This window comes from Bactrocera dorsalis, chromosome 4 (assembly GCF_023373825.1).
Source record: "Bactrocera dorsalis isolate Fly_Bdor chromosome 4, ASM2337382v1, whole genome shotgun sequence".
NCBI lineage: Eukaryota > Metazoa > Arthropoda > Insecta > Diptera > Tephritidae > Bactrocera > Bactrocera dorsalis.
This window is the reverse complement of record NC_064306.1, coordinates 54,793,389-54,820,656: the sequence shown is the minus strand read 5'-3', so window position 1 is coordinate 54,820,656 and position 27,268 is coordinate 54,793,389. Positions and strand designations below refer to the sequence as shown.

General features: G+C 38.6%; 1 protein-coding gene across 2 annotated transcripts; it reads left to right on the top strand.

Moving 5' to 3' along the window:
- The first annotated feature begins 1,449 nt into the window (after positions 1-1,449).
- On the top strand, positions 1,450-27,268 carry LOC105228834 (SET domain-containing protein SmydA-8). Of its 2 annotated transcripts, none has more exons than XM_019991255.3 (2): positions 1,450-2,598; positions 26,341-27,268. In XM_019991255.3, exons 1-2 carry the CDS (start codon positions 1,735-1,737, stop codon positions 26,773-26,775), a joined length of 1,299 nt encoding a protein of 432 aa, XP_019846814.2. In that variant the 5' UTR covers positions 1,450-1,734; the 3' UTR covers positions 26,776-27,268. The 2 variants fall into 2 exon arrangements, with proteins under 2 accessions (XP_019846814.2, XP_011207120.2); XM_011208818.4 differs by lacking the exon at positions 1,450-2,598 and adding an exon at positions 15,375-16,904.

Below are 27,268 nucleotides of genomic sequence, written 5' to 3'. Positions count from 1 at the left end.
CCTTTTCCAATGGCACTTTATTGTAAAAACTGTCATAGGAACTAGAAACTTCAATACTCTACTCAACACTACCTACTCGTGAAAATTTGAACAAATTATACTCCTTTTTGATAAGTTGACAGTTAACCAAAGTCACGTTACACAGAGAAAAATATTAGTATAGAGACCTAAAAGGTATATGCATTATAAAGGCAATCGGAAGTTCGAAAAACTTCATAGTTAATGGAAAAGTCTTTTAAGGTGATAGATGGCCGATCAAAGATGGGAAGTGAACTACTATATGCAGTCCTTAGTGAGGCCGTAGAAAAGAAGAACTGTTCTGTTCGAACTATAAATTAGCAAAATGCTTAGTAGCTAATAAAAATTTGCACAGACGTTTGATTTAAGTTCCCGCAAGATTGGTGGGATGTCTGAAGGTATATGCTCCCAAGTGCTTAGATTAGAGGTCAAGGCCTCCCAAATGCGGAACAGTCAAAAAAGAAGTGTTGAGTTGTTTCCACCTCATATTTTTCCATACAGATTCTGCAGATGGTGAGTGGTGAGATTCCCAATCATACAGCATGGAAAGGTCCCACGCCTTGAGATAGACTAGACTTACTGAGGGCAGATATCACTAGATCTCTTGCGATTTATTTAGTAGTTGAACACAAGAGGATACGGAAGCACTGATTCGCTCCCATTCTACCTATAGCGTCCTTGGGTTCCTTTTCTTGCCTGCTCATCAGCTTTACAGTCTTCTGCGATTCCGCTCTGACCAGTCTTATTAAAAAGACACTCGATGTTATTGATAGTTAGGTTAGGCACTTTCTGACCAGCCCTGAAGCACTCTTAATGAGTTCAATGCTAGTATCGCCGCTCTGTGATCTGAGTGGATGGAGACGTAGGAGGCTGCACTCCGAAGCACTAAATTTAACGCTACCTTAATGGCTGCAACCTCATCTTGGAAGACACTACAATTGTCGGAAGTCTGAAATTAGAGTGGACCCTTCCACCAAGCTTTGACACATAACTTCTTAAACAATTGCTCTTCGGATCGCGAAGGTTCATATCAACGATTCCACCTTTTTTAGACCGGTACTTGGATGCAAATCTATTCTCGCTCATTTGAGATGCTTAAATATCTTTCTATTTTTGCGGTGTGCTTCTCTTAATATTTACCTCAAACCCCCCTAAACATTTTAGCTACACAGCCTCTGTCACACAGCGACCTCTGTGTTTGCCACCAACGCAGCATGCATATTATATGTCAGGAAGTGAGATAGCTTTGATGATCATTTGGCAGTTTAACTGTATGATTGGAACTAAATGAACTGAACTGAGTTAAGACATAGGCAGCCACTGAAACTGGGAGAGCGTAGAGCGCTATCTTCAAAAGATCATGTCGAAACTAAGAACTGGCTATAGAGCGCCGTTGCGGCTAAACACGTCATGAATGCCTGCAACAAACGGCGGCGATATTAGTCGCGTTTGAGTTACGTCGTGGTTTGGTTGCCAAAAAAGCAGAAGAAAGGCGAATATTAAGATAAAGTGCAAGCATATGTATATATGTATAAATATATTATGCTTGTGCTAAGATTTTTACGCAATCAGCAATTAAATTAATTAGTGGCAACTAGTATGAATATTACAAGTGAACGCGTTGCAAGTGAATTTACGGCCATATAATCAAACGCGTGCAGACGTTTGAACTATAAAAAATATATTCATAAAGCAAGGAAAAAATTTGAAAATAGAATGGCTTTGGAAAATGCCAATACTATTCCAACCGCGGAGGTGGCGCATCTGATTGACCTCCATCTGGGTGACTTGTGTGAGCAGGAACCCAGCTGGCAAGTGGTCGACTCGCCGATTTCGGGTCGTGGCATATTTGCGCGTCGTGACATCAAACGCGGCGAATTGATATTTCGTGAGCGCACGCTGCTCAATGGACCGACGGCCTCCAAGGACACGGTACTTAACACCTGCGCTGTCTGTTTTCGCCTACTGGACGAGGACAAAGCGCTCTGCGCCGCCGGTTGCGCGCTGCCAATTTGCGACGCCTGCCAGCAATCGGGCGCGCATGATATGGAGTGCAAATTGTTTCGCTACTGGGTGCCCAAGGATACAACGCGCATAGTTCCCTATGCGTTGCGCATACTAAGTGTGATGCGTTGTTACTTTTTGTGTCCCGAGAAACGCAGGCTGCTGCTGGCCATGCAGGCTAACCCTGATAAATACTATAAGCGTGAAGTGGAACGCGCCGCGGAATGTTTTGAGAATTTCCCAACGGATAAGGAGACATTAGGGTTCTTCTATCGCACGGTTAGTGTATACAATACAAACGCGTTTGAGGGCCGCAGCATTGTGGACGGTCATGAGACGAGCGTGCGCGCGCTCTTCGCATTGGCAGGACTCATGAATCATAACTGTACGCCGAATGTGTCGCATCATTTTGAGAACGCGCAAACGATTGTGGTGACGGCAGCGCGCGATATAGCGCAGGGCGAGGAGATCACCGCCACGTATACGAAAATCTTGTGGAGCACTTTAGCGCGTCAACTCTTTCTGCGCGGCACCAAACACTTTACTTGTAGGTGTAAACGCTGCTTGGATCCGACGGTGAGTTCAGCGGAAAGCAATTAAATTTTTTATTCAACTATGAAATATTATAAATTGTGCAAGTGTGTGTGTTTCTTAAAAAAAAATTTTGTGTGGGCTGGAATTAGCTGAATGTTTGCGAACACAAATATCAGATTAGAATTTTATAAATCAAAAAAGTGTGCGGGTGTGTATGTACTCGTATCTTCGTATAGCTTCCGTGAGTTCCAAATAATGGCAAGCATATATAAAATTTTTGCAAATATTTCAAATATAATGACTAAGAAAACTGATAATTTATGATACTGGTGGAATTTAGAAAATTTTATTAAAATTTTCAAAAATTGCTAATATTACTTAAAAACGAAAAATTTATAATATTGAAACATTTTTATAAAATATTTTTCAAATATTCTTTTCAAAAGTCTTGATATCAATCAAAAAGTTCTCACAACATCGCACAGTTCATTTATCTTACTTATACGCCATTCTATCTCAGCATCTCAGCCATAGCAGATAGAAGAATTAACACCACAAAACAAATAGAGCGTGCAATGCCAAGTAAACGAGCACCTGTTGCTAACTCTTTGCCATGCATGTCAACAATTTGTTATTGTCGTCTCCATTCGTCGTTCGCAGGCTTTTGTTGTCTTCAATGCGGTAAAGCAATACTGATTTGTCGTGTGGCGCATGCCATAGCAACAAACATGTACACAGTCAGTAAGCTAGCGCGACGATCAAGATTAATTACCGCACAGTGGGTTAAGATATAGAAAAATTATTTTTGATATATTTTTTTTTAATTCAAAAAATTTTATTTGGACGTTTACATGATCAGGACTAATCACCGCATAGTGGGTTGAGATACAGAAAAATTATTTTTTGAAATTTTTTTTTTAATTTGAAAAGTTTTTTTGGACGTTTACATGATTAAGATTAATTACCGCACAGTGGGTTGAGATATAGAAAAATAATTTTTTGACAATTTTTTTTATTCGAAAAGCTTTTTTGGACGTTTACATGATCAAGATTAATTACCGCACAGTGGGTTGAGATATAGAAAGAATATTTTTCGACAATTTTTTTTAGTTCGAAAAGTTTTTTTTGGACGTTTACATGATCAAGATTAATTATTGCACAGTGGGTTGAGATATAGAAAAATAATTTTTTGACAATTTTTTTTAATTTGAAAAGATTTTTTGAAAATTAAGTATATAAACTTAGAAAAAAAAGTCGAAGTTTTGTTAATATAATCTTTTTTTTAAGTTTTTGTGCGAATAAAGTTGGGTCCTCCTGAATCACTTTCAATGACTAGTTCAAGTGCTGAAGTAATGCTTTAATACATATCTTCTCCAGCTTCCAAAAAGTGTCTAGAAAGATCTAGTATGATAGTCAAAAGCAGCGTTTTTTGGGAATTGAAAAACGAACTACTAATTTTTTTGGGGAAAGATATATAATTGTAATATTATTATTATACAATTTTTCGAGTTATACGCGATCTCTGGCAACACTAAAAAAATGTACTCCACTGCTGTAGTGATTTCGGCCACTCAGTGAATGAAACCTAAAAAAACACTGCTCTACTAAAGCGTATTGTTTGTACAATGACATACGGCCCAAAAAGAAAGGGACAGAATTTGTTTTCGGATCAGATAAAAACCTGGTTTGTCATTGTACTGAGAACTACAGGGGTTTCCAATAAAAGCGATATGACTTCTTAAAAAAAAAAAAACACATTAATTTTCAAGGAAAGTCAAATGTTTTTTTACTTAGTCATTTCTTTTTATTTTACAATCAATATCATTAAGCTCTGAATATAACATCATTCAAATGACCTCCGAGACTTCTTTTGCAGGAACGAATTCGATTAACCCAATTTTCGACTACTTTTTCCACTAAATAAAGTCGTATGTCACGAATAATTAAATATTGACTTATAAAGCTTGAAGAGAGTAGTATATTGGTATTAAATCTCAACTTTTAGGAGGCTATACAATGTCACAATTTCTTGAAATAATCGAATCTCCAAACTTTTCTCGCGATAATTCGGTTGTTGAACGTGCTGTGTACATGCCTTCATGCCTGGCTTCTTGTTGGAGCCAGATTTTGTCGTGGCCAGAAAAAGTTGGTTATCATCGATCTATTCCGCTCTCCATTGACATTAACGGTGTCACCAGCTTCATTTCGAAACCAGTACGGGTCGATGATTCCAGCAGACCAAAAATCACACCGAACTGTCAATTTAGGTGAATGTAATTGTTATTCATGCATAGTTTGAGTATTTTCTTCGCATCAAAATCGACAGTTTTGTTTATTTACCACACCACTCAGATGAAAGTGAGCCTCAATAGGCAAAGAAGCTTTTCATAAAAAAAAATCGTTGTCAGCAAATACACGTCTTTTACAATGCTGCAATGGCTTCAGTTCTTGAGTGAGTTAAGCCCAAATCCTTTCTCAAAATCCCCGAGTAACCAATCAAGTAAATTAGAAAAGTGTAGCTTGAGAAAAACTTGTTTAAAAATAATCTAATCGAGCTCGTTGAGATGAGCGGCTTTACTTTATGAGACTGTAACACAAAAATATTTGAGATAAGTCACTTGAGAAGACACTGAACCCTAATAGCATATAGGCGGTTTTAAAGGTAAACCACATATCAACTTCCTCATTCTACGCATTTTTGGGAAGAATCTATTTATTTTCAACAACTTTTGTGGATCCAAAAAGTAAAATCTTCGGCCAGATTGTACCACATTCAAATTAGCTTTAAACCATATGTATAAAACTGGTTGAACTGCCCTCTCTGTTTCTCACTATAGTTATCACTATATTATCCGAAAACGTATCCAAATGATTACGGAGATAGTCTAATTTTCTACTAGTTCCTTACAGTTTGTCAGCATTCCTTCCTAATTTGGTACTTACTGATTGCTTAGGAGATTTTTGACTGCAACTTGTCAACTTTTCAACTGTCGATTACCAGAAGTGTCTTAATTTTGATAAAATGGTATCTCTTAGCAATTACTGAATCAAATATTTTATGTTCCAAATGTCACAAAAAAAATTTTTTTCCACGTCCAGCGCCTTGACAATTGTTTTGTCATTTCAACTTGATCATGTATTAGCTCAATGATTTTAGAAAGCAACTTTGAGGTAGATGTTTCACCATTTTTTTCAAATACCCACATAACGGTAAGTCTACCCACGAATGGATGTGTATATGAGTAATTGCCGACATTCTTGCTTCCGTTAATCCATGTGACTTACCTTTTATTATATTATTTATTTAAGATATTGTTTTGAAATTTTGCAAACGTCATTTTCTCTTCAAGAAGCTGCTCATGTGTCGGAACTGCCGAAATCGGACCACTATAACATATAGCTGCCATTCAAACTGAATGATTGGAATCAAGTTCTTGTATGGAAAACTTTCACATTTGACAAGATATATTCACGAAATTTGGTATAGATTATTTTCTAAGGCAACAATGTAATCTCCGCAGAAATTGTTCAGATCGGATTACTATAGCATATAGCTTCTATACAAACTGAACACACAGTTACTAAAAGAAATGCACCTGTGAAGGTTATATTAGCTTCGGTGCAGCCGAAGTTAACGTTTTTTTTTTTTGTTTATACTGTAATTCAAGATATCTCCATCTTTGATTTCGAATAAAACTTTAAAATTTTCCGCACAATTTTTGTCATATTCTCAATAAAAAGCCTTTTGAAGCCTGAGCGTGGAGATCAGGTGATATTTGCTTGCTTGAAAAAGGTGCGAAGAACCCTAATGATGACTGGAACACTAAATTTTTATTACTAACAAGCCGATGATAATCAAAATATGTACGCAATTGCCTTAAAAATAAGTGCAATTCCAGATTTTCATGTATAAGGTCGTCGTAATATGGACTTGAAAGCATCAGATTCAGAGCAGAAAAAAATGTTTTTGTAAAGCTGTGTTATCGAGCATTTCAAGATTAAGTCTGTATAAATCTGTAGAAAATAAAATCACCAAAGTCGTGATAGTTTCATTCGAAAGGGCAAATATAGTTCTTCGTTGGCTAAAAGCGGCGGTTTAACTCACAAGGTACCATTCCCAAATAGAGAAATTTGTTCTGCATACTCTACGTTTCTTCCACAGAAGAATGATAATTAATAAAATATCAAAAGGTTTTAGGTGATGATGACTTTACTTCATAAAATTTCGTTGAAAAATGATCACGTTTTTCGCGTGAAAATAGCGCTGAGGTCAGTAAGCCAATCATTCCCACAAAAAGCTACATATGATAACCGTTTTGTAGGTCAGATAAGAATCTTTCCTCAAAAAATTTAATTGAATTAGATAAATAAACAAAAACACTCTTTGATATATCAAGTGCCAAAGTGAGAAAAATCGTATTCAATAGTAAAGTTTTTCACTGTGAATAAAATCGCATGCGATATTTTTGTAGAAAAAGAGAGAGAATGTGAGAGAAGTGAGCACACATGAAACAAATGCGGGATTTTAAAAACAAACATGATACATCAAATATCGCATGCTACAAAATTCTCACACTCACTTTATCGCACCTCATTCGATATGCAAGATGAAAATAAAAAAAGTAAAAAAGTTCGAGTAAATAGAAAGTTTTCCTGTTTATTAATTTGCGTGCAATTACACCATAATAAAAAGGGCGCGTGGTAATAAAGAGCGACATGTTGGCATACATAATGTAGTTAAATGGCCTTGAACGCATGACATATGTGTGTAAAGAACGAATTATAAAGGGGAAACACAATAAAAGTGCGGAGTGCTTTATACCCAACTATGACAACGGCATGTACTGAAATAAAAGTGAAATATCATATGTGAATATAATTACACATAACTCTGTGAGTGTGTGTGTGTCGGTATGTGTGTCCACGTACCAACACGTTAATGTCACCATATGTCGCCAAAGCATAAATAATAAAGACAAGCGAATTACTACGTTGCGTATACGCCGCGTATGACAGCATTGAAAGAATTAGACATATGTACATATCCATTATGCCTACAATAATAACAACTTGCAGATGTCATAATAATATTACAATATACCTAAGTCTCATTGTGACATAGAAAAGACAACGCGACCGCAATCTAATGAAAACTTTGTACGCGTTAATTTGCGGTAAAAAGGCACAAATGCATACACGTTAGTCGCGACTGTCCGCAGTCACTGAAATAGCTCATTTGTTTGTCATATATATGTATATATGTACAAATGTTGCACTCAATAACTGAAGGAAAACGAGACACGTGAGAAACATTGCCACTGCCACTGTGCAAGTGCATAAAGCAACGTCGCGCAATTGGACTGTTGCTTGCGTTTGGCCGCGAACAAGCGGTGCAGCAACAAGCGACGCAAGAATATTAGCGCTGTTGGTGTACTAGAAAGGCAAGGTTGGAAATCTTTTCGGTAACACTATACTTATAACTGAAGTACCCTACTCTTATAATAAGTAGTGATGCTAGTTTTGTATATTTGAGATTACGGTGATAAAAAACGTATTGGAAGTTCTGTGTAGCAATTTTTAACTTAGTTTATGTGATTATGAAATGATTTTCAATGCTTTTTTTATCGATTTTTACTTGATTTTTTGTGACAAAAGTAAGATTCGTCAGAGATCCAAGCGATTCTTCATTTTAGATGACCTATGGGAGTGGTCCCAGGTAAAATTTGCCATAACTCTAAAGTCCTCAAAAACCCTAACAACATAAACTCCAAAGACAATAATGAGACTAACTAAATAGCACAAATAATTACAGACCAGTGCTGCTAATCAAACGAAAAACTAATCTGAAAAAGAGATTATTAGAGCTTTTGGTTGAATAAAAGCATGCCTTTCGAACGAAATTTTCAGATAAGTTTGACACAATATTTAAGTGAAATGACTATGAAGTTAGCGTCAACTACATTTTTTATGTAACTTTACAGATATTAAATAGTTAAAACCTTCTTACAAAATGTTCATTAACATGGAGTTGATAGTTCTAACTTCATTAAAAATGTTTTCAGGGAAAGAGTAATAGGATTAAAAATGTCAAAACCAGCCATGAAATTCAATGATCTATAACTTTTATTAGAAAATAATACTTTGAATAACTACTGAATTCAATTTGGAGCTCAATTGTTCTCGACGAAATCATTACTTCTATTAACATGATCCAAGTAAGTTAATATTTAGTCGTAAAACGAACGTTAAAACTCATCAGAGTTGGATAACGCTTTTGGACCAAACATCACACATACATTGTGACAAAAATGTGCCCGGAAATTGCAGATAAAACGCGAAAATATGTAATGTAATCATGTTGCCTTCAACGTAATCCACATCAGATGTAATGCCCTTATGCCAACGATTCTGCCAGTCGTCGAAACACTTCTCATAAGAATATTTCGGGTTCGCCTTTAGCTTTTACAGCGATTTTTTTTTTTACCGATCGACTGAAAACTGGTTCCACGGGGCGGCAATTTCAGTTTGGGGAACAAGAAATAATCTCACGGAGCCTGGAGTGTGATGAATATGGCCGTTGATCGGTGGTATTCATTGCGTTTTTGGCTTTAAATTCGGCCACAATCAAATAGAACTTATTATTGACCATTAGTCCCTCCGGAATAAATTCATGATGCACTAAACCACGAATATCGGAAAAATTGAGCTTCACCTTGATTCTTGAGTAACTTTGGCGTGGTTTTTTTGGTTTTCGGCTTGTTTTCCCCTTCCATTCCGATGATTGTTGACTTGTTTGCAAGTCAAAGTCATTAACGCATCACTCACGGGCAGTTACATTGCAAAACCATTCGAAAGGACTCACAAGGGATGTCGAGCTGTCTTACCTGGTGATTTTCATGGTGCTTGAATCCTTCACTTTTTTAATATTTTCATCAGGTAAAAAACTCGCCCGTCGTCCAGAACGTGGCATATCTTCAACGATCTCTCGACCGTCCATGATGGCTTGTGTTTTTGATAACATTGAATCACCGTATGTCTTTTCGAATATTCACAATGAAAATGCATACGAAATTTGGTTAGAAATACAAAATTTGAAACAAATTCTATTCTTAGCCAAAAAATGTAAAAATCGCAACGCAATACTGAGGTGTACCGACTTAAGCAGCTGGTGTAAACAAACTGGTATTCAGGTCGTGCTTATATTTGGCAAAGTATTTAAGAACAGTCCTAACAACATAGCAAAAGGCATATTGGTTAAACCCTTCTTTATGTTCTTTTGACATTTGATCTCCATACACCAATTGGTATGGATTTGTCAACTGTTTGTTACAATAGAAATAAACTCAACAACGATTTATCATGAAATTTTGAGTTTTCAATAGAATCGTGGCCAGGGGCATGTTGCAGAAATGTTTAGGGGAGTCCACCTCATAATAAGTATTTGACGGCACCATGGATTCAAGGAAGGTCGTGAAGTCATCGAAAACTTGCCTCTGCGAGTCGTTTACCACGTCTGTCAATGATGATAGAGAGAAATAGCAGAGGGTCACAACGTCTCTTATGGATAAGCGCAACACATTTTGGATACTGTTTACGGTATTAGGTGAGTCAATGCTAGACTCGTACCAAAATACCAGAATATTTTGCGAATACGGGGTCGAGTGGGGATCATAAAAGAGAAACTTGCAAATGTAGCTGAAGACCCTAAATTCGATTGGTGACGAGACGTCGATGTAAGAATATTCCGCCGAAACTATGCAACCTGCGAACAAAGCAAAATTTTCTGAAGGAACTGAAGCCAACCCATTCAAAGTTTATAGCAAGTGTATGGAAAATTGAATTAAGCGTTAGCATGCTCCCAAAGTGGTCTAATTTGAGGGAGATAACAAAGATTCGTGCTAAAATACGTGAAAATTTTGTTGTTGTTTTTTTAGTCAGTCCGAGTAAAATTTGATCAGATGGTATAAATGGTTCCTTAAAATTTAATATAGATCTCTAAGTCTCCACTTTCAAGTATAAGTTAATTCGAAACCGATTTTTTCAGAGCGACTCAGTGAAAAAATGCTAGCTGAATGTTCGATGAGGCACATTCCAACATTCGAAATAGAAACCAATCATCTATTGCAATCAATCAAGAATTGTAATGTAAGGCAAAACTTTTATTCGATACCGCAATATTCACTTTCATTTACGATACTCGTATAGTCATTAACACTCAATAGTTTCACTTTCAAATATATATTTCCTCTCCTCTCCTACTGCTTGGCGAGAAATCGAAGAGCGAGCACAACACAAATAGGCTGCCATATAAATATGAGTGTACGGTATTTATGGCAATCAGCAGCGTACAAGAGTGTCAACCGGAAGCGTCAACGCGACGCGCGGCGGACTGGTGTACATTTTCATGCATATTCAAATGCGCCTAGAAGCGCGTGTGGTCCCCACATTCATATGACTGAATTTGCAGCTGTGTGCACGTATATAGGTGTGTGCGTGTATGTGTTTGTATTATTTACCTTTTCACATTCACTTCCAATGCTATGCTTGATTCGCCATCAGCAAACAGTCAGTCAAGCATGGCTCTGACCGGCTCGGCCGTTAACCGCTAGCCGGTTGACTGTTTGAATGCTTGACTGCTTGACTGCCTGACTTGCCGACTGGTTGACTGGTTGATTTGTGAGCGTCGCTGTTGCAGGCAAACGAGCAACCGCAAAATTTATGGTGCACAACATCACAGACGAGCGATTTAGTGTGGCGCACGCTGGCGAATGGAAGAATGGAGGTCAAGGGAATCGCTACATTAATCATCAAGCGCTTGTTATGAGCAAAATTTTGCGCATTGGCAGCGGCAAAAAAGCGAACGCATTAGGAATTCTTTTCTTTACACACAACACAACACGCGACAGAATATGATGATGGCTTCCTTGCTTAGTCGCCTAACGAATTTACGAAATGTATGAATGAGCGGGCCAGACCACTGCGGACCAGAGCAGCGCTGACTGGGCAATGGTAGTGTCACGGTTGACAACAATTTGCGCCAGAATGAGAATTTTGCTGGCGTGACATTTCGCACACTGCCGAAAGATAGCTACGTTAAGATAGGATGTTCGTGGTGCAAATGTTTGTGTGTGCAGTTATAGAGATGACCCACAAGTGGCTTGCGGAAGCCATATGGTGGGGTAGAAGTGTGTGTTCTACACAGCTGACTATTTAATCAATCAATGTATGCGCAAGGGAATGTCAATTATAACGAATTTTTGTGAATTCCAATTGGCTTTCTAAAAAATGGTCTAAAAAAATTAATATCGACTTCGAACGGCTGATGATAAAAATAGTTGACATCGGCAGCATAGACCCTTCATATGTGCATTTCTTATAACTGAAGAGGGTAAAAAATACATTAATTTTCATTTTAATCGATCAGTTTTATATGGTATCTATATAGTGGTCCGATGTAGACAGTTTCTTTGGAGATTTCAAGGTTTCCTTGATTAATAATTTTTTACGATTTTCGTGAAGATATATTGTTAAATGAAAACTTTTCCATATAAAGCATTGACTTCGATAATTCAGTTTGTATGGCAGCTATATGCTAAAGGGATCCGATATAATTGATGTTTTCAGTGATTTTATCGATACCTTGGATAAAAAGCCGTATCAAATATCATTAAGATAACTCGTCGTATAAAAAAGTTTCTCATAAAGGGACTTGATTCCGAACAGTCAGTTTGTCTGCCAGTTCCGAGTTATAAGGTGCTTTTCAGACAGAAATTTCAGATTGACTTTTCAGAAACTAAGGAACTAGTTCGTATTTATTGTCTTGAAACATTAGCTGAGGATCATGAGATCGTTCAAAACTTGCGAGTGATTCGAAAACAAAACTGGCAATGAGACTACGCTCGAGAATCGATAAGGAAGTCGCAATATGATATCGAAGGACTTCTAACAAGTCTAATGTTTATCCTTTAGGATCATATACGTTCGAGTAAAGATCGCGAAAAAGATTGCTTAACTATTTGATTAGCAATAATACTTTCCTTACTGAAACTCAAGCATACTATCTACTAAAATTTCATGGCTGTAATAAACTAAGGAGAAATTCGCTGAAGGGAATTATTATTATCTCAATCGCGATATATGTAACGGGTTTTTCAATAAGAGCGCTACAAATGTTAAAAAAAAACAGCTTGGGATATCAATAAAATTTCACATTCTTCTTAAAATACATTCGATGCCTTTATGTATGAAATTCGATTTCTTTTGTATAGCCGTCACGGGCACGCTTGCAGAAGTCCAGGCGCTGAACCCAATTTTCGACGGTTTCAAGCATAAATCGACCAACACTGCTACAATTTCAGGTTCGATATTCTTACAAAATTCATTAATAGTCAGTGGCTTGTTGGCATAGGCCATAGACTTAACGTGGCCCCACAGGAAATAGTCTAACGCTTCAAATTGCACGACTTAGGCGACCAATTGACTAAGGCACCACCGGTCCATTAACCGCATCAAACCGTAATTTTTTTAGGTATGCAATGGTGGCTCAGGAAGTACCTGTGGATTGCTGCCTAACCAATAGCGCATATTTTGCTTATTGACGAAGCCAATAAGCCAGAAATGAGACTCATCACTGAAGATGATTTTTCGATGAAAATCCGAATCATTTTCAAGTTGTTGCCCAGCATCACGAACATACGACGAATCTGGCGGTCAAGCAACTTCAGTTCTTGGGTCAATTTGATCTTTTAGGAATGTAAATCACCATCTTTTCACGAAATTCGCCACAATGACGTCACAGATATGCTCAACGCTTGAAAACGACGTGTGAGAGACTGATTTGGGTCTTCTTCAATTGATGCGACACCGGCGGCAATATTTTCGACACTAAGGGCATTTCTTTGTCTCATTGGTATGGGAACATTTTGTACTGGGACTGAGGGTTCAAATTTTTTCTTTAAAAGCTCAATTGTTGATCTGATTTAAAGTTGAGGCTATCGACTCCGAATTTCGACAGTAATTTTTAATAATTCCGATTCGTTGTCGGATCGATTATCTTTCCATAATGAAATGACGAACATTATTGAAGAGAAATGTCAAAAGAGCGAGTAAAAATGTGTCGTCGTTTGCTGTCCTTATCGGTCTATTATATCCGAAGTCTAGAAATTTGTTTAAATAAATGAAAATGAAGTTTAATTTTTTTCAAGAGATTAACTTTGATATTTTTTGCGTGAGCTCATCAAGCGTTGGTTAACAAACCAGCATTTGTGGAGTTATGAGAGTCTTCTGGCCAAGAGGAAGTGTAAAAGTTCCATTGAACTGCGGGCTCTTAGCAAGAGTCATGTCGACGCAATGATAGATGTCCTAATTGGACACCGTCCCATCAGCACCGTGTGAGGCTAAAGACTTTAAAGGATGTAACTTGTCAAAGTTGCAATGAGAAAGATGTGAGGTAGAGCCATTTAAATTCTTTATCCTCTACTCCACTCCTCCATCTCTAGCCAGACCATGGTTGAAGCATCTCAGCTGCCATATTTTTTACAAACACAGCGAGTTGGCAGGAAGTAATGCCAGCCGCCTCAATAAATTTGTGTCAGGCTCTAAGTGTTTAGATGATATGCAATGTTCTTTTTGATCCATATCTAGGATCACCCCGGACAGACGTTTCTAGATGTCCAAGTGAGATTATTCGTGGCCTCACGTTGAATCAGCCTCTTTACTTAACCTAATCCATCGTTTAATTTTGACTACTTGAAGCGTGAGTTTGAATATATTCATTAAAATATACGCCGCATAAGTTAAGATTGATCATGTGTTCTATCAGAAATGAAATTTGGCATAAAAGTGGCAACTAAAAGAGTTGGTAGTCTATAAGATATAGACTTCAACAATTGGGAGTATTGGGTGTGCCATTCTCATTTGCTATATTTTGTCCATTGTTTTGGGTAAACCTGCGGCGACTTTCGCTAGATTAAAATCAGTCTTCTCAAGTATACTTAGTAATGAACATTTTCGAAGATATTACATATTATTTATATAAATATAAATCAATCCGTAACAAAAACAAATATATGAGATATTTGAACAATCAGAAGTTAGTTATCAATTGGATGTCTTTCCATTTCTTCAATATTTTTCCGCATAAATACTCATGTCAGAGCATGTCAATGAGACAATTAATGAGTTCCATATGTCACTTAAAAATTTTGAAATTCTAACCACAAAATATCGAGCGCCACACACACAGCTAACAGTAATTGATGTAAAGTGTCGCAGCCGGCAACGCGCGCCCTTTCAAAGACCACCCACAACAACTGGCATAAACTTGTATTATATTTCATAGCCGGCAAAAGTGCGCTAAAAGTTCAAAAACAGCAACAAGCATGCTCATGTTGATATACAATATGTATGTGTGTATGCAGCAAAGCGAATGAGACAAAATGGAAAATTACGAGTCAAGTCGCAAAAGCATATAAAAGCGAACAAAGTGCATATTGCTTGAGCAGAAGCAAATAGCAAAACAAAACACACGAATAATAAATAAGTGCATGTGTGTACGTTCGCAGCTGTTGCGCGCACAACTTAGTGGAGACACGAACCTGCATATGCCGAACTACGTTGAGGGCTACATTTACAATTTATAGGCAAAATGCCGCATTGATGACGTATGACGCTAAGCGTTGCGCTGCAATTGCTGCGCACAAGGCTGTCGTTGGCGCCGACGTCCATATTGGCTGCGTCCGCTGTTGGCGTTGTCCACTAGCGAAGCGCCTGCATGTGGCGCTGGCCAACGGTGTCACATAGATGCAAAGTGGCAACAGTATAACGATGTCAACGAAACGTTGCACATGGCGCAGCAATAGCAGGCAACAAACAACAGTGACAGCTGCTCCATGTGCTGGCGTCTGGCGGCAAGTCGTGCATTGCTGAAGTCTCTTCGCCACTCCTCTACACACAAGCGTGTGTGTGTGCACAAACAGTTGTCTTTTGACGACACAGTGCTTTGGTATTTTTACGCATAATCGCATGGCACGGCATTCGTGGCGGTGCGACAAAATTCATAACATTTCGCGTTCAGCGCGCGCCTGCCCAACGCGTGGCGACTCGTTCGCTTTCACGCGTTCCACTATTATTGCGGTGACAATAGTGTGGTAAACACAAGTAAAAACAAAAGCAAAGAACACAACAAGCGCTGAAAACAAAAGCAGATCGTAAACTTATTTAGTTGCGGTCGGCGCGCTTTGCCGCACACAACATAGTACGCGTTCGCATTTTGCATTGTACGGACCTAAGGCGGACGCTCCGCAAAATTGTTTTAACCACAATATACCCACAACACTAATAACTTGAACATACGCAAGGTCGTTAGCAAAAACTATTCTCGTGCGCGCGTGTGTGTGTGTGCCAATAAGCCTAATAATTAATAACATTCCATAGTGAAGTGAGTGCGCGTTTGCCGCATTATGTCCACTCCCGAAGAGCTGGCGCGCCTTGTCGCCATACACCTGCGTGATTTGCAGGAAAGTGAACCGAATTGGACCGTCGCGCATTCCGATGTCGCGGGACGCGGTGTTTTCGCAACGCGCGACATCGCCGCTGGTGAATTACTATTCCGCGAATGTCCACTTGTGGTCGGTCCCACGGCGCGCAAGGGCTCCATACTCAACACCTGCGTTTGCTGCCACAAGTTGCTCGCCGTCAAGGACTTTCTCTGCAAACACAAATGTACGCTGCCCGTGTGTGATGCGTGCGCCGATTCCGCGCTACATCGTGAAGAGTGCGCGCTCTTCCAGCGCTGGCAGCCCGTGGAATTGAGTAAATTAGCGGAAATGTGTACAGATAAGAGCGCCGGACCGCCGCTGGTGAATCCCTATTCGTTACGCATACTTACGGCGGTGCGCGTATTCTTTCTCAATCCAGAGCAGCGCGCGCTCGTCGACGCCATGCAAGCGAATGCGGATCGCGGCTATCGGCAGGAGATCATCAAAGCGGCGCAGAGTTTTCGCAAATTTCCCACAACAGATAAATCATTTATGGACAATCTGTTTCGCATTGTTGGCGTATTGAATACGAACGCTTTTGAGGCGCCATGTCGCATTGGCGAACACGAGACGCTCGTGCGTGGCCTCTTCCCGCTAACGGCGATCATGAATCACGAGTGTACGCCCAATGCGAGTCATTACTTCGATAATGGTCAATTAGCGGTGGTGCGCGCGGCGCGTCATATACCCAAGGGCGCAGAGATAACCACCACGTATACGAAGATTCTCTGGAGTAATCCGACGCGTGGCATTTTTCTCAAAATGACTAAACATTTTGTATGTGAGTGTACGCGCTGCAACGACAATACGGTGAGTGTCGAAAAGTGTAGAGAAGGGTGGATAGCTGGCTGGTAGTGTTCGCTGTATTGCTGTTGGTGTTGGTTGGTTGCTGGTCAAGGTGCGCGACCTTACCTGCAATACTCGTATTGCTCTTCCCCCAGCTATTGTTGTTGCTGTTGCAGTTTTTAACGCTGACATTGGCAATGAGACTAATGAGATTTATTTGCGTGACTGCGGCAACTGCAGCAAAGGCGTGTGTTTTCCGCTGTGTGTGTGCGCAGAATTTATTTGTAATTCAATAAAAATGTATATGTTAAAGGAAATAGTAGGGGAGAACTCTGCTGTGTGTGGAAAAATGCTATTATTCCATTAAATTTATAACTTAATGCGACTAATAATTTTCCTTATCAGATTTATCGAGGTCAAAGCTTTTTAAAATATATTACAGTGCGAAAAGTATTCAAGTTTTAATTTGCTTTAAGCTGTTTGCAGTTTAAGAATGCTTAAAGGATTTTTTTAAAGAGAAAAATAATTTGTCCGCGTTTTAATATAAAATTTGTGTATAAAAAATATAATTCTAAATTTACATACAAAATTGAAATCAGTGGGAACGCAGCGATTTCATTTCAACTGTTTTACCTGAGCTTACCTTCATTCTATGGTATATCTAATATTATTAAAACAAGAAAAAAAAGTTAACTAAAGCAGCACCGAATCTATAACACCCTTAAAAGGCCGAATTTCGTGAAGACACCTTGACTAATTAAAAATTTTCCTTACGCGGATCTGAGTTCAACCGGTTAGTTTTTATAACAGTTATATGCTATGGTCGCCCAAACTTAGCAATTTCTTCGAAGATTGTGGCTGAGCTTTGCATAATAATCTTTACCAAATTTTGTGAAGATATACCGTCAAATAAAAACGTTTTTTAAATAAGGACTTTAGTTTCGTAAATCAGTTTGTATGGTAGCCATATGCTATAGTAGTCCGATCTAAACGATTTGTTTGGAGATTCTAGCCCTGTCTTGAACAATTGCCAAATATCTCCCCAAATGAAAAAAAAATCCAAAAAACCACTTAAAGGGTTACATGAGCTTCCTCGGATAAAATACAATTTTTTTTCAAAAATTTTTTTCTTATATAAAAACTGAATTATTTTGTTAGAATTTTTATTGTTATGAACATACACTATTAACAAAGAAATTCTGAAATTTTTCGAAAAAAAAAAATATTTAAAACTCGGCCATTGCGACGCCATTTCTTGTGACCCCTCGGAAAAAAGATGCGCCCGCGTAGGCAGGATAACCCCTTACAGGATCATCTAAAGTGAAAAATACGTATTTTAGATAAAACCTTTTTTTAGAACTTGGACGAAGAAAAAAAAATGAAAATTGGATTTTTGGCGGACATTTTTACAAAAGAAAAGAAAATTTCAGTGAAAATTTCGCGACTTTTTTCAAATTGTTGTAATCGAAAAAAAAAATCCTTGAAATAAGGAGGAAGAATAGTATCTCAAAGACCTGTGTAAAATTTCATGAAGAACCGAGTTCTCGAGAAACCTTGCCAGCCGATTTCAAAAATACAGTTTCGGGAAAACGCGTTTAAAGACGGCATATTTAGCCTATCAAGTCTCGACCGCACAAGTCTTCAAGGCTGTGTCTCCAAAACCATTACCGGAATCAACTTGAAAATTCAGGGCAATATTCTAAAGGTGTTGTAGAAAAAATCGATTTTTTGAAACCCGTAAACCCATGTAACTCCTTAATCCCAATCGTTCAGTTTGAATGGCAGCCATATGCTGTAATGGTTTGATATCAGCGGTACCAACAAATAAACAGTATTTAATGGAGAAAAAGACGTGTGTAAAAACTCAGACCGATATCTCAAAAAATCAGGCCAAGCTCTCGTATATACAGACGCTCGTCATAACATATTTCATAGATTTTATAGTTTTCTAACATCGGGGAAAAAATATATCTCTTTTAAATGTTTACTGCGGCTTCGTTTCAGATGATCCATCCTTTAAATCTAATTATCGATGACTCGTTTGAGCATTTCGAATGGCAACTGGCGAATAACACTGGTGATGTTTTGCTCCGAGGCCTGAATCGAAGCGGGATTATCCGCAGACTTCACATATCCCCACAGGAAAAAGTCTTACGGTGTGATATCACACGATATTGGTGGCCAATCACCGGCCCAAAACGTGGAAGTATCTGCTCACCGAAATGTTCTCTGAATAAATGGATTGATGCGATATGTGAGAAGTGGTGGCGCGAATGGAGGCACGGTCGCCATTGACGAATACATTCTCACCGGCATCGTTTTTGAAAAAGTGCGACCGACGTTGTTTTTTGTGGTTAAAATGACAGCTGTTGAATCTCTTTAGGTTGCTTTTCGTCTCACCTGCGGCAATTTTGCTTCCTTACATTCCCATTGGGCCAGAAATGGGCCTCATCGCTGAACAAAATTTGGCTCGAAAACGTTGGACCTTCTTGGAACATTTCGCGAGTCCATGGGGCGAAGTGAAGTCGCTTGGGAAGGTCGAGCGACTTGAGTTCTTGCACAAGCTATATTTTGTTCACTTTCAATTTAATTTCTCGACGTAAAATTCACAAAGTCATTCCACACGCCAGTTCGAATGGCGTCGAATCGAATTCACGGTCTTCGATTACACTCTCAGCAACGGCTGCTATATTTTCTTCACTGCGTGCGGGAAGTGGTCTATTCGGTCTCATATATTCTAGTAGTGAATGCTGAGACGATTTCAGTATTGCCTGAACAAATCTAACAAGACAGCCTGACTCGACTCTCGCGCGACATCTAAAAAAAGGCTATTATAAGTAAAAAGTACTTTTAAAGGCTTCCCAGTTGCTTAAAAGAATGGGCATTTAAATGAGGAGGGAAATTTGGAAATCCGGAATCCAGGAATTCCACAGTAAGATATATCAAAACTCTGGTTGCCAACCTACATATATAAGAAATGAATATATTAATATATTGTAAATATTTCTACAATTTACACAATCTTTGATGGGATTTATAAATTTCAGAATTTTCAGGCTTTAGCGGCCATCTGCATAAATTTCGAATAAGAACTCAAAGGTCAGAGCAAACGTACGAATACTCATTAAAGCAACGTTTGCCCTATTATATATGTATGTATATACATATACCTATATAAATATATTGAGTATATAATGTACATATATGTATAGCGTACATGCGATATATGTATATATTTACATGCGAACAAACATTTGTTGCCTCACATATTTGTACTTTATTTTAATTTTTTTTTTCTCTTCTTGTTCTTCGTCTACCTTCTGGTTGCAATGTACGTCCAATATGCTAATTTACTATTCTTAAGTACTGCTGTTGACAACGTAATTTCACATGGATGTAATGTAAGGGTCTGCTTTCCTCTAAATTAATATTCCATTACCAAAATCAATAAGCAAATGAGTAGAAAGAAGTAAACATGAAAAAATTACTATAATTTGTGAGAAAACTACTTTTCGTTGATGAATAATATCTACAATTAATTAATTTGTCGCACGACTCAAAAATGATTTTTTTTCGAGAATGTACATACATACAAGACATAACAAGTGTGTCTACTTCTTCTCTGTTTAAACAAAAATATATAAAATTATTAAAAATAAATACGCAGAAACGACAAATTGGAACTTCCCACTTAGTTGTCATGTATTTTCTTTTTCAATAAAGGCAAGAAAGTTCGCTGTGCTGAAAACTAAAACCGAAATTATTTGACAAGCACGAAAAACAAAGAATGAAATGCCAAGAACTTTTGTGGTTGAACTTTTCTGAAATGAGAATTAATTACTTTCCAAAAATTATTTTAAATGTCTACTTTCGTCTAAAAATAGCCGCCTGGCGCTTTCGAAAGCATATACTTATACATACATATATTCTCTATAAGCCCCACGCATTTTGAATGAAATTATGAATTTCTTGGGTTGGCGGCAACTTAATTGATGAATGTAGCGCACTTGCCGAGCAGACAGGCATGAAGTACGGTCGCGACACTAATTTGTACAGTATAATTGAATTATGGGGGTGAACACTCATATTCTTACAAGTATGAATTAGAGGAACTTGTATATGAATAAGTTTTTGAGAAATTTAGGTTTCGATACTTAAAGGAAGAAAATATTAATATTGGCATCTATACGTAGATATATAATATGTTGAACCGATATTTTTACTAAATAATTTGTGTGCATATACATATATAACAATATAGAAGATGTAGCAATAAGAACTATGTACATTATTCTTTCAATAGATGACTTTAGTAAACTCTATCTTGCGTTATGTAAATGCGATCGATTTACGCTATATGACGTTAGAAAGGTAATATTTCGTTTTAAAGAAATTTTAATGTGATTGCTTGACTCAGTATTGTTTGATCATGCTTCAAACATGGGCACCAGTGAAGAGAAAATACTACATGTTTATAGGGTTTCTTCGATAACGGCGAAACGCAAGCTAAGAAGCTGTTTTGTATTGTGTAAATACCACTGTAAATACCACTTCGTCGATTCTATTCTGATAAATTTGATGCAAAAGATAAAGATCGATCTGGAAAATATCGAAACAATTATGAAAATCGGGTAGTCCAACCGTTTAGTTTTGATTGAGCTTATATTCCTTTTGGTATTGTACTTCTTCACATTAATGGACGGATCCCATAAATTTGAAGTCTGCTGAGATGTTCGTTAAAACTTTAAACAACGATCTACATGGTGATTGTCAAACCATCGATTAATGCAACAGATATGAAATATAAAGAAAAAGTATAGCATTATTTAAATTGCCCCAAAAATTTTTCTTTCTTTTCTATCATAATGTATTTATTTAACTGACATGACATAATTCAATCGTTAGCATTAAAAAGTTTCTATAAATATGGCATGTGGTGGTTAGTTTATATTTTAAGTTCTGACTTACAGTAGTGTTCAATGCTTCTCTGGTAGAAAAAATGTTCACAAATACAAAGCACTGCCTAACTCACTATCGACCGGTCCAAGAAAAACGTAAATGCTCTCCATTTAAGCATTTCAAATTATGTATTAACTTACTTCTGTTAGACTAACCCCTTAATTTGTTAGTGTATCCCAACTCTGAGTAACGAATCCCTTTACAGGTGTGGTGAGTTGTGTTGGATGTGGTGTATTGTGCAGCGTTTCCTCAGGGTGCGATAGTTTTTCCCGGATAGAGTAGGGAGAGGCTTAACTCATTTAAATATGTAGAGAGCAATGAATCGAACGAACAGCTGCTATAAATAAAATAGCCAGTCATACTGAAGTGGTACTTTTAATCAATATGTTGATCAGAATGATTAATTTAAATATATAATGTTAGTTTCAGTATTCAATTCCTTCTGAAATTTTATTTTCACTCTTTCAATTAACTTTTAATGTGACATCAAGACCACTGGTGTAGAAAAACGCTCATAAATGATGTTTGTGTCCGTGTCAACCAAACGCCAAGTATTCGAAACCAGTTTAAATAAAACTTAAATTTTTGTGAACGATTTTGGGTGCTCTCAGCTATCACTTTATTGTTCTCTCTAGGAAGCTGTACGACAATTGTAAAGTTAAAGTTCACAATAAGGTAATTCACCTCGCCATCTAATGGCATTGCAATGGAAAACTCCGCAGCGAAATCAGCTGCAAGAAGACATAAAGAATATCAATATATGTATACGTCGATAATCAAACTGTAATTAAAGCAACGATCGACCACAACACGTGCGGGATGGGATAGATACCGAGAGTTGAAGAGGGAAGCGAGACGCATTTGCAGACAGAAGAAGAAAGAGGCCGAAATGCGTGAGTACGAACAGCTTGATATGCTGGCCGACAGGGGTAATGCTCGAAAATTCTACGAAAAAATGCGGCGACTTACAGAAGGTTTCAAGACCGGAGCATACTCCTGTAGAACCCCCCAAGGTGATCTGGCCACCGATGCCCAGAGCATACTTAAATTATGGAGGGAACACTTCTCCAGCCTGCTGAATGGCAGTGAACACATAGCACCAGGAGAAGGCGAACCCGATTCCCCAATCGATGACGATGGAGCAGACGTTCCATTGCCCGGCCATGACGAAGTTCGAATAGCAGTTGCCCGCCTGAAGAACAACAAAGCGGCAGGGGCCGACGGATTGCCGGCCGAGCTATTCAAACACGGCGGCGAAGAACTGATAAGGAGCATGCATCAGCTTCTTTGCAAAATATGGTTGGATGAGAGCATGCCCAACGATTGGAATTTAAGTGTGCTATGCCCAATCCATAAAAAAGGAGACCCCACAATCTGCGCCAACTACCGTGGGATTAGCCTCCTCAACATCGCGTACAAGGTTCTATCGAGCGTATTGTGTGAAAGATTAAAGCCCACCGTCAACAAACTGATTGGACCTTATCAGTGTGGCTTCAGACCTGGTAAATCAACAACCGACCAGATATTCACCATGCGCCAAATCTTGGAAAAGACCCGTGAAAGGAGAATCGACACTCACCACCTATTCGTCGATTTCAAAGCTGCTTTCGACAGCACGAAAAGGAGCTGCCTTTATGCCGCGATGTCTGAATTTGGTATCCCCGCAAAACTAATACGGCTGTGTAAACTGACGTTGAGCAACACGAAAAGCTCCGTCAGAATCGGGAAGGACCTCTCCGAGCCGTTCGATACCAAACGAGGTTTCAGACAAGGCGATTCCCTATCGTGCGACTTTTTCAACCTGCTTCTGGAGAAAATAGTTCGAGCTGCAGAACTAAGTAGAGAAGGTACCATCTTCTATAAGAGTGTACAACTGCTGGAGTATGCCGATGATATTGATATCATCGGCCTCAATACCCGCGCCGTTAGTTCTGCTTTCTCCAGACTGAACAAGGAAGCAACGCAAATCGGTGTGGCAGTGAACGAAGACGAAATATCTCCTGTCATCAAAAAAACAGTCGTCGCACTCGCGACTTGGCACTCACGTCACTGTTGACAGTCATAACTTTGAAGTTGTAGATAATTTCGTCTATTTAGGAACCAGCATTAACACCACCAACAATGTCAGCCTAGAAATCCAACGCAGGATAACTCTTGCCAACAGGTGCTACTTCGGACTGAGTAGGCAATTGAAAAGTAAAGTCCTCTCTCGACGAACAAAAACCAAACTCTATAAGTCGCTCATAATTCCCGTCCTGCTATATGGTGCAGAGGCTTGGACGATGACAACAACCGATGAGTCGACGTTGCGAGTTTTCGAGAGAAAAGTTCTGCGGAAGATTTATGGTCCTTTGCGCGTTGGCTACGGCGAATACCGCATCCGATGGAACGATGAGCTGTACGAGATATACGACGACATCGACATAGTTCAGCGAATTAAAAGACAGCGGCTACGCTGGCTAGGTCATGTTGTCCGGATGGATGAAAACACTCCAGCTCTGAAAGTATTCGACGCAGTACCCGCCGCGGGAACCAGAGGAAGAGGAAGACCTCCACTCCGGTGGAAGGACCCAGTGGAGAAGGACCTGGCCTCGCTTGGAATATCCAATTGGCGCCACGTAGCGAAGAGAAGAAACGATTGGCGCGCTGTTGTTGACTCGGCTATAATCGCGTAAGCGGTGCCTACGCCAGTAAAGAAGAAGAAGAAGAATTAAAGCAATAATCTGACATCCGATTATGTCAGAGAATGTTCTTAGAAGCAGGGAAAGCAGTAGATACAGTGGCCACCGAAAAGCGGCTGCATATACATACGGAAATTGTAATTAAATTCGTCGGATAAATGACATTTGAAAAAAAAAACATGTCTTTTGCTAAGTTGATAGAATTTTCCTTAATTACTAGGTATGCCAAATAAGAGCGCGATCTGTCTACCAGTTTCTTTACAGCAAGTAAGTCGATAGTTCGACAGTGCGTTGCGATTTTTAGATTGGATAAAACTTTGGAACAATTCTGACTCAAATTTTGCATTTATAACCAAATTTCGTGTGCGGAATCGTTGCGAACGTTGTAAAAGGTTTACGGTGATTCAGTTTATTCAAAAATGCAAGCCTACGAGTGTTACAAAGCCTTCAAAGGCGGTCGAGAGATTGTTCAAGGCGATATAAAATATTAAAAAAGTGAAGAATATAGTGCTTGAAAATCATCAGGCAAGTCCGGGGTCCGTTCGGATGATTTGTTCGGGATATTTTGGATATAAAAAGCGTTCTTGCTCGGCATGGAAACAAGCCAACAATTATCGGAATGTGAAAAAATTAGCCGAGACAAAAATAACCGCGCCAAAACCGCTCAATAATCAAGGTAATGGTCATTTTTTCGATATTCGTGGCACTATGAATCTGTTTCGGAGGGAGAAATGGTCAATAAAGCGTTCTATTTGGCTGTATTGAAGCGTTTGTGTGAGAACATCTGTCGAAAGCGGCCGGAATTGTGGAAGAACAATTCATGGAATTTGCACGATGATAATGCACCATTGCATCGATTCGCGCTTGTGACCGAATTTAAAGCCAAAAACACAATGAATACTATCGATCAACCCTCTAACCAGATTTGGCTCCGTATAAGTTTTTCTTGTTCCCCAAACTGAACTTGCCTGTTCCGAGAAATGAAATAGTTGATGAGATTGCCAAAGGTACCATCCGCTTGATTAACGAACCAGTTCAGGAAATACGCAAGTGCCTGACAGACGGAAAGGGAAAGGGAAACGTACTGGCATCACATGCGAGCCGTATTGCATTATTAACTATGATAGATGCAGAAAGTGCAAGGAAGTAGGCATGAGGGACACAGTTGAACACCTCCTCCGCATATATATCCTTATCGAGACTCGGCTTAGATATCTAGGAGCTTAGCAGTTTGAGGGATTGCATGAAGTATCAGAATTAAATATCAAGTCTCTATTACAATTTGTAAAAGCGCTGACGTCCTGTATGACGCCATTTCGATATATCGTTCCAGTGATAAAGGGTTAATAATAAATAATATAAACTGCTATAGGTAAATATTCTGAAAATTAAGAGCTTTAAAGTTCCAAAGCTTAAGGAGGCATAATAATAATAATTTTATGTTGACCATCAAATGAATAGCAATTCTTTCTTATGTGCGCATATAGTATTAGTATAAGCAATATGCTAATTGACTTAGTTAAAGTACTGCGTAAACCCATTTCATTAAAACTCCCTTTTATCGTGTGATGAACTGTGAATGCTTGGTTTGAAAAGTGAAAGCGAATTTTAATTGATTTTTTTTTTTCTCACCCTCCGCAATACAAAATATGTTAATGGAATGCAAATGAATAAGCTTAATTCAACTTGCGTGTGTGTTCACTTGCTGTGAGAAATAATATGATGCCACTTTGAATGCTTCATGCTAGCAATTAAGGGAACACCATAATTAAGTGTGAATTAATTTCACTTTCACTTATTTAATATGCAACTCTTTACAGGAGAACGGCACCTACTTGTCTGCGCTCTTCTGTCGCGAACAAGGCTGCAAAGGCATCGTTATACCGGAACACACGAAAACCTTGCAACCGGACTGGCGTTGCGTCACATGCGATACCGTTGCGCCACACGCAAAGATGTCACGCTACCAGGACTTTGCCTTGAACACGATCAACAATCGCATCAACACGAGCACCGTGCACGATCTGATCACTTTCATAAACGATATGTGTCCGCGCTTTTGCCCGCCCTCCAATTATGTGCTCGTCGAGGCGAAGTTGAATGTGATTTGGCGCATGCAACGCTTCAAGGGCGACTTCACCGAGGAAGAGGTGCGACATCGCGATCGCTATCGGGAGGAGATTTTGGAGATATTGGAGAAACTGGGCGCCGGCGATTGTACACTGAAGAAGCTAATTACCAATGAGATACCGTAGGCGGTGCGTGGGTGTGCAGAGACAGCGGAGGCAATCAAAGGAGTTTTTGTATTTATTGTGTTGTTAGTGTGTGCATTTGTATGTTAATTATTACTCCAGTTGTCCATTGTTGTTGTACTGTTTGAGAATTATTGCAATTTGTTAGCGTTTATCTCGAATAACTTTTCCAATTCCTTTTATTGTCGCTTTATTCTACGTAATTAACGCACTGCAAACCTTTTCGCTTGGCCGAATGCGTGCTCGTTCCGACTTGTCAGCGGAAAATCGTGCAATTATTTACGCGTCAATTTATTTATTACTAAATAGTTGTATCCTCAAATTTATAAATCTCTAGAATTAATGTTTACTACTGAGTCTGAAATAAATAGTGAATGACTAAGAGAATTATTTAAATAAACACAAATAAAGAGTCGCTGAAATGCAAAAAAAAAAATTAAATAAATAAAAAATGTGTGTAAATGCTTCATTTCCGTCGTTGAGTGCATAAATTAAA